The sequence below is a fragment of the Hemiscyllium ocellatum genome, chromosome 18 (assembly GCF_020745735.1).
Source record: "Hemiscyllium ocellatum isolate sHemOce1 chromosome 18, sHemOce1.pat.X.cur, whole genome shotgun sequence".
Taxonomy (NCBI): domain Eukaryota; kingdom Metazoa; phylum Chordata; class Chondrichthyes; order Orectolobiformes; family Hemiscylliidae; genus Hemiscyllium; species Hemiscyllium ocellatum.
This window is the reverse complement of record NC_083418.1, coordinates 52,148,837-52,165,257: the sequence shown is the minus strand read 5'-3', so window position 1 is coordinate 52,165,257 and position 16,421 is coordinate 52,148,837. Positions and strand designations below refer to the sequence as shown.

The window sequence follows — 16,421 nt, the reverse complement described above, 5'->3', positions numbered from 1 at the left end:
CCATACATGTACCACCCTCTGTGTGAAAAAGTTGCCCCTTAGGTCTCTTTTATATCTTTCCCCTCTCACCCTAAACCTATGCCCTCTAGTTCTGGATTCTCTGACCCCAAGGAAAGGACTTTGCCTATTTGTCCTATCCATGCCCCTCATGATTTTGTAAACCTCCATAAGGTCACCCCTCAGCCTCCGATACTCGAGGGAAAACAGACCCAGCCTGTTCAGCCTCTCCCTGTAGCTCAGATCCTCCAGCCCTGACAACATCCTTGTGAATCTTTTCTGAATCCTTTCAAGTTACATAACATCTTTCCGATAGGAAGGAGACTAGAATTGCATGCAATATTTCAACAGTGGCCTAACCAATGTCCTGTACAGCCGCAACATGACCTCCCAACTCCTGTACTCAATACTCTGACCAATAAAAGAAAGCATGCCAAACACTTTCACCACTATCCTATCTACCTGCAATTCCACTTTCAAGGAGCTATGAACCTCATTTCCAAGGTCTCTTTGTTCGGCAACACTCCCTAGGACCTTACCATTAAGTATATAAGTCCTGCTAAGATTTGCTTTCCCAAAATGCAGCACCTCACATTTATCTGAATTAAACTCCATCTGCCACTTTTCAGCCCATTGGCCCACCTGGTCCAGATCCTGTTCTAATCTGAGGTAACCCTCTTCGCTGTCCACTACACCTCCAATTTTGATGTAATCTGCAAACTTACTAACTGTACCTCTTATACTCGCATCCAAATCATTTATGTAAATGACAAAAAGTAGAGGGCCCAGCACCGATCCTTGTGGCACTCGACTGGTCACAGGCCTCCAGTCTGAAAAGAACCCTCCACCACCACCCTCTGTCTTTTACCTTTTAGCCAGTTCTGTATCCAAATGGCTAGTTCTCCCTGTATTCCATGAGATCTAACTTTGCTAATCAGTCTCCCATGGAGAACCTTGTCGAACGCCTTACTGAAGTCCATATAGATCAAATCTACTGCTCTGCCCTCATCAATCCTCTTTGTTACTTCTTCAAAAAACTCAGTCAAGTTTGTGAGACATGATTTCCCACGCACAAAGCCATGTTAACTCTCCCGAATCAGTCCTTGCCTATCCAAATACATGTACATCCTGTCCCTCAGGATTCCCTCCAACAACTTGCCCACCACTGAGGTCAGGCTCACCGGTCTATAGTTCCCTGGCTTGTCTTTACTGCCCTTCTTAAACAGTGGCACCACGTTTGCCAACCTCCAGTCTTCCGACACCTTACCTGTGACTATCGATGATACAAATATCTCAGCAAGAGGCCAGGCAATCACTCCTCTAGCTTCCCACAGAGTTCTCGGATACACCTGATCAGGTCTTGGGGATTTATCCACTTTTAACCGTTTCAAGACATCCAGCACTTCCTCCTCTGTAATATGGACATTTTGCAAGCTATCACCATCTATTTCCCTACAGTCTATATCTTCCATGTCCTTTTCCACAGTAAATACTGATGCAAAATATTCATTTAGTATCTCCCCCATTTTCAGCAGCTCCACACAAAGGCCGCCTTGCTGATCTTTGAGGGGCCCTATTCTCTCCCTAGTTACCCTTTTGTCCTTAATGTATTTGTAAAAACCCTTTGGAATCTCCTTAACTCTATTTGCCAAAGCTATCTCATGTCCTATTTTTGCCCTCTTGATTTCCCTCTTAAGTATACTCCTACTTTCTTTATTCTCTTCTAAGGATTCACTCGATCTATCCTGTCTATACCTGACATATGCTTCTTTCTTTTGCTTAACTAAACCCTCAATTTCTTCAGTCATCCAGCATTCCCTATACCTACCAGCCTTCCCTTTCACCCTGACAGGAATATACTTTCTCTGGATTCTTGTTATCCCATTTCTGAAGGCTTCCCATTTTCCAGCCGTCCCTTTACCTGCGAACATCTGCCTCCAATCAGCTTTTGAAAGTTCTAGCCTAATACCGTCAAAATTGGCCTTTCTCCACTTTAGAACTTCAACTTTGAGATCTGGTCTATCCTTTTCCATCAGTATTTTAAAACAAGTAGAATTATGGTCACTGGCCACAAAGTGCTCCCCCACTGACACCTCAGTCACCTGCCCTGCCTTATTTCCCAAGAGTAGGTCAAGTTTTGTACCTTCTCTAGTAGGTGCATCCACATACTGAATCAGAAAATTGTCTTGTCCACACTTAAGAAATTCCTCTCCATCTAAACCCTGAACACTATGGCAGTCCCAGTCGATGTTTGGAAAGTTAAAATCCCCTACCATAACTACCCTATTATTCTTACAGATAGCTGAGATCTCCTTCCAAGTTTGTTTCTCAATTTCCCTCTGACTATTGGGGGGTCTATAATACAATCCCATAAGGTGATCATCTCTTTCTTATTTCTCAGTTCCACCCAAATAACTTTCCTGGATGTATTTCCAGGAATATCCTCCCTCAGCACAGCTGTTATGCTATCCCTTATCAAAAATGCTACCCCCCCTCCTCTCTTGCCTCCCTTTCTATCCTTCCTGTAGCATTTGTATCCTGGAACATTAAGCTGCCCGTCCTGCCCATCCCTGAGCCATGTTTCTGTAATTGCTATGATATCCCAGTCCCATGTTCCTAACCATGCCCTGAGTTCATCTGCCTTCCTTTTTAGTCCCCTTGCATTGAAATAAATGCAGTTTAATTTATTAGTCCTACCTTGTCCCTGCCTGCCCTGACTGTTTGACTCACTTCTGTTCTCAGCTGTACCCGTCTCAGATCGATCTCTTTCCTCACCATTTCCCTGGGTCCCAGCCCCCACCTTACTAGTTTAAATCCTCCCAAGCAATTCTAGCAAATTTCCCTGCCAGTATATTCATCCCTTTCCAATTTAAGTGCAAACCGTCCTTCTTGTGGAGGTCACTTCTACCCCAAAAGAGATTCCATTGATCCAAAAATGTGACTCCTTCTCCCATATACCAGCTCCTCAGCCATGCATTCATCTGCTCTATCCTCCTCTTCCTGCCCTCACTAGCTCATAGCTCTGGAAGTAATCCAGATATTACTACCCTTGAGGACCTCCTTTTTAAATTTCTGCCTAACTCTCTGTAATGTCCCTTCAGAGTCTCAACCTTTTCCCTTCCAATGTCATTGGTTCCAATGTGGACAATGACCTCCTGCTGGCCCTTCTCCCCCGTGAGAACATTCTGCACCCTCTCTGAGACATCCTTGATCCTGGCACCAGGGAAACAACACACCACTCTGCTTTTTCTCTGCTGGTCACAGAAACGTCTGTCTGTACTTCTGACTACAGAATCCCCTAACACAATTGATCTCTTGGAAGCCGACGTACCCCTCATTGTATTAGGGCCAGTCTCAATACCAGAAACTTGGCTGTTCACGCTGTGTTCCCCTGAGAATCCATCACCCCCTACATTTTCCAAAACAGCATACCTATTTGAAATGGGTATATCCACAAAAGACTCCTGCCCTAGGTGCCGACCTCTCTCACCCTTCCTGGAGTTAACCCGTCTATGTAACTGTATCTGAGGCTTTCCCCCCTTCCTATAACTGCCATCCATCATATACTGCTGCTGTTGCAAATTCCTCATCACTTCTATCTGTCTCTCCAAACGATCCACTCAATCTGATAAGATTCGCATCCATCAGCATTTATGGCAGATATAATCCGCAGTGACCCTTAAACTCTCTTTAAACTACCACATCTGACAAGAAGTACATATCACTGCAAAGGCCATTTTTGCTCCTTCACAATCTACAATCCCAGAAAATAACACCGTCTTATTCCTCTACAAACACTGTCCCAGGTTAAATTAATAGCTATGGCGTATATTTTAAGTTTAATCAAGAGACTTATCTCCAAAAACATAATCAAGAAAGAATCCACTATACTCACTACTGCAGCCTTTCTCTTGGACAGACTTAAAACAGCAATTAACTTATCTGATTCTGTGCTGTGAACTTCGCCCACCAGTATCCTCCAAGATTAATTGTGAATTTCACTGTTAATTTTCCCACATGCACTCTGATGTCCAGCGATTCATGAATTCAAACAGCAAAGGCGGTAACTGTGCAGGTTCTCTCTCTCTCTCTCTCTCTCTCTCTGTCCTGCACTGTCCTCACCATGTGCTTCCTTTGTCTGCTCTTCTCCCTTTTAAACTACTGTTGTTTTGACTTTGTTTTTCCAAAGTTGCAAAGCAATGCAACATCATATAAAGCAGTAATTGCTGCTCTTGGAATTCGAAGAAATTGCCTCCAACACCTAAAATACCTCAAAAAATGGAGTAGCTCTTACAGCCAGAAATTTTTCCCGTCCTCCATCTTGGATTACCCACAATAAGGATCTACTTAATTTACAGTGATAGATGCAAACTACTAGTGAGGTTGAACAAAAAGCAACTCTTGTCTTAATTGAGGTGTAGTTGATTGCATGATAGCAATCACCTACAAGTTACTTTGGTAAGATAGTCTTAGTGCTCCTCATAGACATTGTTACTAAGATATAGATCTTCACTTACAAGATCCTAAGATGTTCAGCTTTACTTACCCAAGTTCTTCTGACATCATTCGGTGAAGCGTAATGTAGTTTTCAAAATTTATTCTTTCAAAGTCATCACCTAATGTAATGAGGACAATTGAAAAATTGTCATTTGCTGGATAACTGGTTAGTCTTAAAACGTTTTGTTTTGTTTAATTCAGACTAACATCTAATTACATTTCCCCAACACAAAATGGCCTAAAATTAACCGAAACATTGGATCACCTTTGATAGTTTTATAGATTTAGAATCATAGAATCCCTACAGTGTGGAAACAGGCCATTTGGCCCAACAAGTCCACACTGACTCTCCGAAGAGCATCCCACCCAGGGTGGCACATTGGCTCAGTGGCTAGCACTGCTACCTCACAGTGTTAGGGTCCCAGGTTCAATTCCAGCCTTGGGTGACTGTCTGTGTGGAGTTTGCACGTTCTCCCTGTATCTGCATGGGTTTTCTCCAAAGATGTGCAGGTGAATTGTCCATAGTGTTAGGTCCATTAGACAGAGGGAAGTGGGTCTGGGTTACTCTTTGGAGGGTCGGTGTGGACTTGTTGGGCCGAAGGGCCTGTTTCCACAGTGTAGGGAATATAATCTAAACCCATTCTCCTACCCTATGTTTTTACATTTCCCCTGAATAATGTGCCTTACAAGGTTATTGAATCAGAGTCCCTATAGTGTGAAAACAGACCATATGGCCCAACAAATCCACATCGACCCTCCAAAGAGTAACCCACCCAGACCCATTCCCCTACCCTGTTATCCTATATTTACCTCTGACCAATGCACCTGACCTACACATCCCCAAACCTAATGTGCAATTTAGCATGGCCATTTCACCTAACCAGCACCTCTTTGGACTTGGGAGGGGGGGTGGGGGGAATACAGTGCACCCCGAGGAAACCCAGGCAGACACAGGGAGAATGTGCAAACTCCAACCGTCACCTGAAGCTGGAATTGAACCCAGGTCCCTGGGACTTGAGGCTGCAGTGCTAACCACTGAGCCACCTTGCCACCTTTTGATAACAATTGCTGCAGTCCTCATTCAGAGAACCTTATTCATATATCACATTCAGAGTACAGAACCCTCAACAACTTACCTCAGTCAGAGTCCATACCATCTTTGTTGTATCCTATTCAGAGTACACACCTTTATTGATTAACTCATTTGGAGTACACACCTCATTTAATATATCCTATTCATGGCGCATACTTCACTGATATATCCTATTCAGAGTACACTGCCACCATTCACTAGTTTTGAAGGGGATAAGTGTTGGGGTACTGGATATGATGCTGATCAAATGCTGTCCATTATCCTGGCTGATGTCAAGCTCCTTGAATGTTGTTTGAATTGCATGGATTCAAGCAAGTGGAGATTATTCAATCAACCTCATGTCTTGTGCCTTGTAGATAGGTGACAGTCTTTGGAAGGTGTAGTGGTGAGTTACTCACAATAGAATTCTCTGTCTCTGACCTGCTCTTGTAGCCACAGTATTTATATTGCTGGTGCATTCTAGTCATTGGTAACACCCAGGATGTTGATGGTGGGCACTTTAGTGATGGCACTGAAGAGCAAGGAGGGATGGGTTAGATTCTGTCTTGTTGGAAATGTTCATTACCTGGAAATAATATCATGTGAAAGTTACTTGTCACTTCCCAATCCAAGAACTAGATTCATTGTCAGCTTGTGTCTGATCTGGTCACTGTACAATTTCAAAATTACATGTTTCAATTTGGCACCTGTTTATTTTGGCTATATATTCAATGACAAAATGACAATATTATGAACAAAATCTCTTTGCACACATTAAATATGTTACAAATCTGAATTTAACATTGGATTTACCTTCATCTGCAACATGGTTTGAAATTACAAGTTTTCTTTTTTTTTTGTTGTTCATTTGACCAGGAGCTGGTCAGATTGCCATACAAATTTTATAATTATGGAAATATTCAGCAGGAGAATCTTAACTCAACTTTATTTCCTTTTTTGTGTTTTATAGAAGCCCTGCTCTGATTGGATGCTTTGTGGTGGACAGACTATACTTTGAGGAGATTGGTTTATTGGATGAAGGCATGGAGATCTACGGAGGGGAGAATGTGGAACTCAGTGTCAGGGTAATTATCACAGAAAGCTGAGCCACTAATGTTTCCTGCTTCCCTTTTTAACTGCATGTAAAACTTGGGTTTGGTTTGCAGCAAAACACCAAAGGGATGCTGATGCTCAGTTTCTGACCCTTGATGTGCAACTGTGAGTGAGTGCGGAAATTAATTTAAGTTCAGCTCTAATTTTTAAAGTCATGGTGCAATCTTGGATTCCTGGTGGTGGTGGGTTGAGAGGCAGCATAACCATGTAGTTAAGGAGGGTAGTATCATACCCAAAATAGATCGCCTTCCCCCCCTCCATCAACACTGAGTTCAGACAGTGAAGGCATTCCTGACCCATTGCTAATTGAGGTCCTTAACTGGCCAATTAAAGACAACTCACAGGCCCTAGTCTGTCACGCTGGAAATAATCCAGTTGCATGTTGGCTGTCACTGTTAGACATGCCTGACTGGAAAACCTAGCGATGAATCAGGAAGGGGCAAGTACAGGCTCTTCAATCAAAGGCAATTGATGCCAGATCAAGGAACTGAGAGATATCCACTGAGGGTCACATCTGTGCACTTGCTTCTGAACTCCAGACTCCTTCTCCCCATACTTCTGACCCCCTGACTCATTCTCCTCCTCTCCATAGAAACCCACTCCTCTACTAACAAATCACTTACTTTACATCTTGGCCCCCTGCCATCCATGGTGCCTTACTGACAGCAGCCACGGCATCCTCTTTGGTGCTGCTGAATTCAACAGGTACTGGCTTCTGATTATTAGGCAGCTCTCACTGCCTGCCATCTTAATTCCGCGCAAAAGCCCAACAATGGACCTCGTTAAGGTTAGGTTGGCATTAGGTTTGGCAGGACATCCTTAAAAAGTCATCACCAAGTCTCACCAGCTATCCAGCCAATTAACAAAATCTCCGGTGCATCAAGAAAGGTCCAGCACACTCTGGTCTGGTGTAGATAGCTTTAGCTATTTATTGTCATTGATGAATGGACAGAATTTCCGTGGAAGCTAGATGGATACTAAAAGCAAACACTAAATTTAAAGCTAGGTGAAAGAGAGTACTGCAGATGCTGGAGATCAGAGTCAAGATTAGAGTGATGCTGGAAAAGCACAGCAGATCAGGCAGCATCTGATGAAGGGCTTTTGCCTGAAACATTGATTTCCTGCTCCTCAGATGCAGCATGACCTGCTGTGCTTTTCCAAAACCACTCTAATCTTGACTAGATTTAAAGCTGTCAAATCTATCCAGTCATCATTCACTTTGCTTTCAAATGAGCAGGCTAAGATGGGTCACTTGATAAGGGAGTCAAGGGTTTTGGATGCAGACAAGAAGCTGGAGCTGAAACCACAATGAGATCAATGGGGTGGCATGGTGGCTCAGCGGTACAATTGCTGCCTCACTGTGCCAGGGACCCGGGTTCGATTCCAGCCTCTGGCGACTGTCTGTGTGGAGTTTGCACATTCTCCCTGTCTGCATGGGTTTGCTCCGGTTTCCTCCCATCGTCCAAAGATATGTAGGTTAGGTGAATTGGTCATGCTAAATTGTCCACAGAGTTAGGTGCATTAGTTAGGGGTAATGGGTCTAGGTGGGTTACTCTTTGGGGTAGTTGGGCCGAAGGGCCTGTTTCCACACTGTAGGAAATCTAATCTAAAAATCCCAGTGAAGGTGAAGCAGAGTCAATGGGCCAAATGGCCGACTCATGCTCCTACATTTCTCGAAACAGGTGGTTTTAGAGAAAGGCATAAAATACAAATAACGATGAACCATTGTATAACACAAGTTCATCCTCACCCGGGGCCACACTTTATGAAGGATGTAAAACCATCAGAGAAGCTGCAGAAGAGGTTTGTGAGAATGATCCCAGGGATGGAGACTTCAGTTATGTACATAAATTGAAGAAGCTGTTGATCTTCTTCAAGAAGAGACAGCAGAGAGGAGATTTGATAAAGATGTCAAAACCATCTGGGGTCTGCCCAGAGTAGATTGGGGAAACCAGAGTGCTGCCATAGGTTGAAAGATCAAGAACCATTAGTTGGTATTTTAAAGTGAACATCAAAACATCCGTAAGTGAAGCGATGAAATACTTTCTGATGTAGCAAGTGTTTACAATCTGAAATGCATTTCCTGATTCAATTGTAATTTCAAAAGAAAATTATCTAAAGAGAAATAAATTACAGGGATGTGGGAGAAGGCAGGAGTGTAGACAGCTGAGCTGGTTTTCAGAAAGTTGACATGAACTTGAAATGCTTAAATCCCCATGCATATAAGGGAAATGCTGCACTGTTAGAGAGGCAGGACTGAAGGAATGCTGCACTGTCAGGGGAGCAGTGCTGAGGGAATGCTGCACTGTCAGACAGGTAGGACTGAGAGATTGCTGCACCATCAGAGGGGCAGTGCTGAGGGAGTGCTGCACTGTTAGAGGGACAGGACTGAGGGAATGCTGCACTGTTAGAGAGGCAGTGTGGAGGGAATGCTGCACTGTCCGAGGGTCGGGACTGAAGGAGTGCTGCATTGTTAGAGGGGCAGGACTGACGGAATGCTGCACAGTCAGAGTGGCATTGCTGAGAGAGTGCTGCATTGTGAGAGGGGCAGGTCTGAGGGAATGCTGCACTGTTAGAGGGGCAGTGCTGAGGGAATGCTGCACTGTTAGAGGGGCAATGGTGAGGGAGTGCTGCGCTGTCAGAAGGGCAGAACTGAAGGAATGCTGCACTGTTGGAGGGGCAGGACTGATGGAATGCTGCATTGTCAGAAGGGCAGTGCTGAGGGAATGCTGCACTTTCAGAGGGGCAGACTGAGGGAATGCTGCCCTGTCAGAAGGGAAGTCCTGAGGGAATGCTGCACTGTCAGAAGGGAAATCCTGAGGGAATGCTGCATTGTTAGAGGGGCACTGCTGAAGGAGTGCTGCACTGTCAGAGGGGCAGGCCTGAGGGAATGCTGCGCTGTTAGAGGGCAGTGCTGAGGGAGTGCTGCATTATTAGAGGGGCATTGCTGAGTGAGTGCTGCACTGTCAGAGAGGCAGGACAGAGGAAGTGCGGCATTGTTTGGGGGCAGGACAGAAGGAATGTTGTGTTGTTGAAAGGACAATGGAGGGGAATGCTGCACTGTCAGGGGGAAGGGCTGAGGGAATGCTGCACTGTCAGAGGGACAGGACTCTAGGAATGATGCACTGTCAGAGGGGCAGGACTGAAGGAATGCTGCACTGTTAGAGGGACAGTGGTGAGGGAGTGCTGCACTGTCAGAAGTGCATGACTGAGGGAATGCAGCTCTGTCAAAGGGGCAGGACTGAGGGAATACTGCACTGTCAGAAGTGCATGACTGAGGGAATGCTGCACTGTCAGAGGGGCAGGACTGAGGGAATGCTGCACTGTCAGAAGTGCATGACTGAGGGAATGCTGCACTATTAGAGGGGCAGTGCTGAGGGAGTGCTGCATTGTTAGAGGGGCATGACTGAGGGAATGCTGCACTGTCAGAGGGGCAGGACTGAGGGAATGCTGCACTGTTAGAGGAGCAGTGCTGAGGGAGTGCTGCACTGTTAGAGGGGCAAGACATGGGAATGCTGCATTGTTAGAGGGGCAGGACATGGGAATGCTGCACTGTCAGAGGGGCAGGACTGAGGGAATGTTGCACTATCAGAAGGGCAGGACTGAGAGAATGCTGCACTGTTAGAGGGGCAGGACTGAAGGAATGCTGCACTGTTAGAGGGGTAAGACATGGGAATGCTGCATTGTTAGAGGGGCAGGACATGGGAATGCTGCACTGTCAGAGGGGCAGGACTGAGGGAATACTGCACTGTCAGAGGGGCAGGACTGAAGGAATGCTGCACTGTTAGAGGGGCAGTGGTGAGGGAGTGCTGCACTGTCAGAAGTGCATGACTGAGGGAATGCTGCACTGTCAGAAGGGTAGGACTGAGGGAATGCTGCACTGTCAGAGGGGCAGGACTGAGGGAATGTTGCACTATCAAAAGGGCAGGACTGAGGGAATGCTGCACTGTCAGAGGGGCAGGACATGTGAATGCTGCACTGTTAGAGGGGCACTGCTGAGGGTGTGCTGCACTGTTAGACACGTAGGACTGAGGGAGCGCTGCACTGTTAGAGGGGCAGTGCTGAGGGAATGCTGCATTATTGAAGGGGATGCACTGAAAGCGATGTACATCGTCAGAGGGTTAGTAATGTTGGAGTGCTGAGGTTGGAGGTGCTTTTCAGATGAGATGCCAAACCAAGGTCCCATCTGCCTCCTCAAGTCTTGAAATACATTGTATAAATACATGGCTCCCTGTCCGAAGCTTCTTTCGTGCTCATCTGTGGGTTTTTGGACAGCCATGGATCACAATGAGTAAGAGTAACACAGATAGGCCGATCTCTGAGCATGGCCAATTACATTAGATGGTTTGCTACAAGTTTCGTCATTTGATCTCTCATATCCATTTCTGTCTGCCTGGTCAAAGTGTGCATCTCCACTTCCCTCCCTCCCCAACACCCCCCATCCACACACACGCCCCCTACCCACTCCCATCATCACCCCCCTCTCCTGAATTAGTCTCAATTTGCAGCAATAAATGCAAACATACAAGATCATAGACTCTTCTATGGGATTTTGCTCAAAGTCGTTCCCAAAACATCAATCTTTAAGCCCTAATAAAGGTAATTTTTGAGCTATTGATTTTATAATATACGTTCTAGTAGCACAATCAGAGTAATGAATCATATCAGCTGTATGAGAAATAATAATGGGTGCAATCATAAAACTTGCCATTGAATCTAAGATATTATCTATAATCATAGTCCTACTGTACCACTGAAATGGGTTTACTTAGACTACTGATTTTCATTAAAATATCCATTTGAAACTATAACTGCAGTATAATGATTTGCTTTTTCTCCCACAGTTGAAGAAATGCATGATTCTTTCTTCTCTCGCTGCAATTTTTAAGTGTTTCTCATGTTAATGTGACTGAACTGGAAAAAGATTTGCTATCACAGCTGAAATATTAAAGAGTTGTGGGTTACAGACCTCTACCGCATGCAGGGAAATGTGACTGAGGTTCGCATCATAAAAAATCCAGAATCCCCTCTCCTTCCCCCAGACTCGTCCTAGATAAAGCCCCCCTGCTAATACCCAGGCCATGAAGGAGATTGGTCTATCTGTGTTATCTTTACTCAGCTACCTCATTTTATTCCACATGAAACAGTGTCGACATGTCTTGGTGGTAGTAATTTTCTGACAATAGACAAGCTCAAATCCCACTTTGAATTTTATCTGTCAAGAACAGTCACATTAGATGGATTCTCCATTCGTCTCTGCAGTGCAGTTCATATTCTGATTACACATGAGGAATTTAACCCATCTCACTGTAGTCATACAAAGAACCCCAAACTCCTGGCGTCATGCCAAATTATTAGTTATTGTATTGTTTGCTTCTTATCGTAAAGAATTACAACATTCACAACAATTAATACTCACAACTTGTTAATAGATCATTTGACTACTGATCTTACTTTCCCTTACATGTGTCTACAAGAAACATTCACCCAAAATGCTCAGGAGGAAGGAGCCCCATCCTGTTTAATCTTTCTAGATTGTTACAACTCATGAACTCAGCAACCTCTCCTTAGTGTTGGCCACTACACTCACCTCTACCGTAAGTGTTTCCCTGTCTTCCACTATGAAGACTGATGCAAAGTACCTATTCAGTTCCTCCACTGTTTCTTTATTCCTCATTACTACTTCCATGGTCTAATATTCAGTTTTGTGTCTCTCTTACCTTTTAGGTATTTAAAAAAAAACTCTTGCAATCTTCTTGGTGTTCCACAGGGGTCAGTATTGGGGCCACTGTTGTTTGTAATATACATAAATGATCTAGAAGAGGGCACTGTTGGTATGATCAGCAAGTTGGCAGATGACACAAAGATTAGTGGAGTAGCAGAAAGCATAAGGGACTGTCAGAGGATCCAGGAGGATATAGATAGGCTGGTGAGTTGGCAGAAAAGTGGCAGATGACTTTCAACCCAGACAAATGTGAGGTGATGCATTTAGGCAAGTCTAATTATAGAGCAAATTATACAATGAATGGAGGAGCCTTGGGAAAAGTTGATGGGGAGAGAGATCTGGGAGTGCAGGTCCATTGTGCCCTGAAGGTTCCTGCACAGGTGGATAGAGTGGTCAAGAAGGCATATAGTATGGTTGCCTTCATTGGACAGAGTATTGAGTGTAAGAGTTGGCAAGCCATGTTAACATTGTACAAGACATTGGTTTGGCCACATTTAGAATACTGTGTACAGTTCTGTTTGCCACATTATCAAAAGGATGTGGACGCTTTGGAAAGGGTGCAGAGAAGGTTTACGAGGATGTTGCCTAGAATAGAAGTACTAGCTATGAAAAGAGGTTTAGCGGGTTAGGTTTATTTTCACTAGAAAAAAGGAGATTGAGGAGGGACCTGATTGAGATTTACAAAATCATGAAGGATGTAGACAGAGTGGATAGAGACAAGCTTTTTCCTAGGGTGAAGGATTCAATAACAAGAGGTCATGCTTTCAAGGTGAGAGGTGGGAAAGTTTAAGGGGGCTACATGCGGCAAGTACTTCACACTGAAGGTGGTGGGCGTCTGGAATGCGTTGTCAGCAGAGGTGGTAGAGGCAGGCACAGTAGATTCATTTAAGATGCGTCTGGACAGATGTATGAGTAGGTGGGGAGCAGAGGGATACAAATGCTTAAGAATTGACAGACAGATTTAGACAGTACATTTGGTTTGGCTCAGGCTTGGAGGGCTGAAGAGCCTGTTCCTGGGCTGTAGATTTTCTTTGTGCTTTCTTTGTTCAATATTACTAGCTCGCTCACCCTTATATTTCATCTCCTTTGCCTTGTTGCTTTTTTTAGTTGTTCTCTGCTGTTTTTTAAGGCTTCCCAAACCATGTTTGAATGCTTTCTCTTTTGCTTTTATGCTATCTGTACTTCAGTTGTCAGCCATGGTTGCTTCATCCATCTCTTAGTATGTTTCTTCTTCTTGGGATGAATTTTAGCTGTGCTTCCTCAATTACACCCAGAAACTCCTGTCATTGTTGTTTCACCATCTTCCAATCAACTAGGTTCCCCTTACAATCAACTCTGGCCTTCCTTGTGTCTTTATAGTTATCTTTACTCAATTGTAATACTGTTACATCTGATTCCAGCTTCTCCCTCTCAAACTGCATTGATTATGATCATTGTCCCCTAGGGTTCTTTCAACTGAAGCTCTCCAATCAAGTCTGCTGCAATACACATCACCAAATCCAGAACTGCCTGTTCCCTAGTGGCGTGTGTTGCACGCTGCTCCAAAAATCATCTTGTGGACGTTCCACAAATTCCTTTTTCTTAGGAACCACTCCCAAACTAATTTTCCCAGTCCACCTGCATATTGCATTCCCCTATAATGTTTGCAATAGTGCCTTTCTTACATGCCTTTTCCATCTGCTACTTTATTTTCTTTCTCACATTCTGACTGCTGCTTGGAGGCCAGTACACAACTACAATCAGGGTCTTTTTCCCTTTGCAGTTCGTCAACTCTACCCTTTCAACTCACAGATTCTACCCCTTCTGACCCTATATTGCTACTTGCGATTAGTTTAATTTAATTTCTTTTTAACAAGGCAACCCTGCCTTCTATGCCAATGTGCCTGTCCTTTCATTAGGATGTGCACCTTTGGATATTTAGTTCTAGCCTTGATCCCCTTGCAGTCACATCTCTGTAATACCCACAACATTGTACCTGCCAATTTAAATCTGCATTATATTCTTATTTACCTCGTTTCATATACTGTGTGCATTTAAGTACAACACCCTCAATCTTGTGTTGATCGCCCCTCTGTCTCGTAGTTGTCTCCTCATCTGCTATTCCTGAAGTTAGATTCCTGATCCTTTCTATACTCTCTGTCCTACTACTTGGTAAAGAATATATAGAGTTGAAAAATGTGGTGCTGGAAAAACACAGCAGGCCAGGCAGCATCCGAGGAGCAGGAGAATCAACGTTTCGGGCATATGTCCTTCTTCAGGAATGAGGCTGATGTGCCAAGTGGGCTGAGATAAAAGGTAGGGGGGAGGGGCGCTGGGAATATGATAGGTGAGGGTGAGGGTGATAGGCCGGAGAGGGGGTGGGGGCGGAGAGGTCGGGAAGAAGATTGCAGGTCAAGAGGGGGTACTGAATCCGAGGGTTGGGACTGAGGTAAGGTGGGGGGAGGGGAAATGAGGAAGCTGGAGAAATCTATAATATATAGAGCCATAGAAACAAGCCCTTCAGCCCATCATGCCTATGCCAACCAACAAGCACCAAGCTATACTAATCCCATTTACCTGCACTTAGTCTGTAGCTAACCATATCTCTAATTGGGCTAGTCTCTTCTCATGTCTCACTGTTGCCATAGAAAAATTTGCTTTTCATCCTCTCTCTGCTCAGACTTCCTTTGGATGTGGGAAGCCCTGATGAATATTCAGTGATTATCAGAACTTAGTGTTAAAAAGTTTCACATCCTGCCAGACCCCAATCTAATATTTACATATTATTGGAATATGATTGCTCAAACTGAGAATGGATGGATACAACAAGTGGCAATTGTGAGTCCTAATAAGAGGTGGCTGAATTGTGCAAAATATTATTACTAATCAGTGTTCTCTTTTCTTCTTTAAAATAAAGTAAATTACAGGAAACCTGTATCGAGACTTAACAACAGAAAGTGGTAACCACCCAGAATGCAACAAAATGGTTTGAGCAGGAAAGCGAGGGTGGCTGAGATTATTCACATGTACACTTTAACAAAACACAGACGTCTAACCGATTAGTTCAGAGCTTAATACTGGGAATGAGAAGCATGAACCTATTGTGGGTCTAGATCCCACCCCGCATCCTTCCAGGACAGATAGAGGTGGCATGTTTGGAAGGTGCTGTTAGTTGGAGGAGCCTTGGAGAGTTGTTGCAGTTTGTTTTGTGGACGGGTACACACTGCTGCTGCTGTGTGTTGGGGGTGGGGGGAGTGATTGTTGAAGGTGTGGGATGAAGTAATGTTTGAGCGTGGGCTGGGAGAAGAGAGGGATGGTGTCAAGCTCCTCAAGTGTTGTTGGAGCCATACTCATCCAGGGAAGGGTGGAGTATTCCATAACACTCCTGATTTGTGCTTTGTCGATGGTGAGACAGGCTTTGGGGTGGGGAGTCAACCTCTGCTGAGTCATCCCCCATCTTTCAACATTTTCCAGAATTTTCCATGCAACTGAAACCTATCACCCACTACTATCTTCCTTAAAGCCCTATCCACAGCCCTAGCTGTGTGATTCTCCAGGTCTCTAATCCCAGTATGATTCATTTGGAGCTTGTCCCAACAGAATAGCTCTCTCCTTCCCCAGTACTAGTATCAATATCCCATAAATTTGCATCTATTTCTCCCACACCAGTCTTTGAGTCACGTGTTTACCTCTTTAATGTTGTTGACCCTGTGCCAATTATCTGTGGCTCCGGTCGTAATCCAGAAATTATTACCATTTGGTTATGCTTTTTAATTCAGCCCCTAGCTGCACATATTACCTTCCGTCTTTTTATCTACATTGTTGGCATTAGGTGGACCACTGCAAGTGGATCTTTCCCTTTCCACACCAATTTCCTCTGCAGCCCAAATGCGATATCCTGAACCCATGTATCCTGCTTTCTATGCCAATTTGCCTGTCCTTTCATTAGGATGTGCATCTTTGGATATTTAGTTCTAGCCTTGATTCCCCTTGCAGTCACATCGCTGTAATACCCACAACATTGTTACATTCTTATTT

At 44.3% G+C, this 16,421-nt stretch overlaps 1 protein-coding gene across 2 annotated transcripts in view; it reads left to right on the top strand.

Moving 5' to 3' along the window:
- Window positions 1-16,421, top strand: part of LOC132824231 (polypeptide N-acetylgalactosaminyltransferase 18-like) — a 250,852-nt gene that overhangs the window by 135,943 nt on the left and 98,488 nt on the right. For both annotated transcript variants that reach the window (XR_009645649.1, XM_060838546.1), the window contains exon 6: window positions 6,537-6,651. Coding sequence is in view for 1 of the 2 variants with exons in the window: in XM_060838546.1 (XP_060694529.1) it covers window positions 6,537-6,651 (115 nt within the window). In the remaining variant the exon portion in view is untranslated. The remainder of the gene's footprint in view (window positions 1-6,536; window positions 6,652-16,421) is intronic.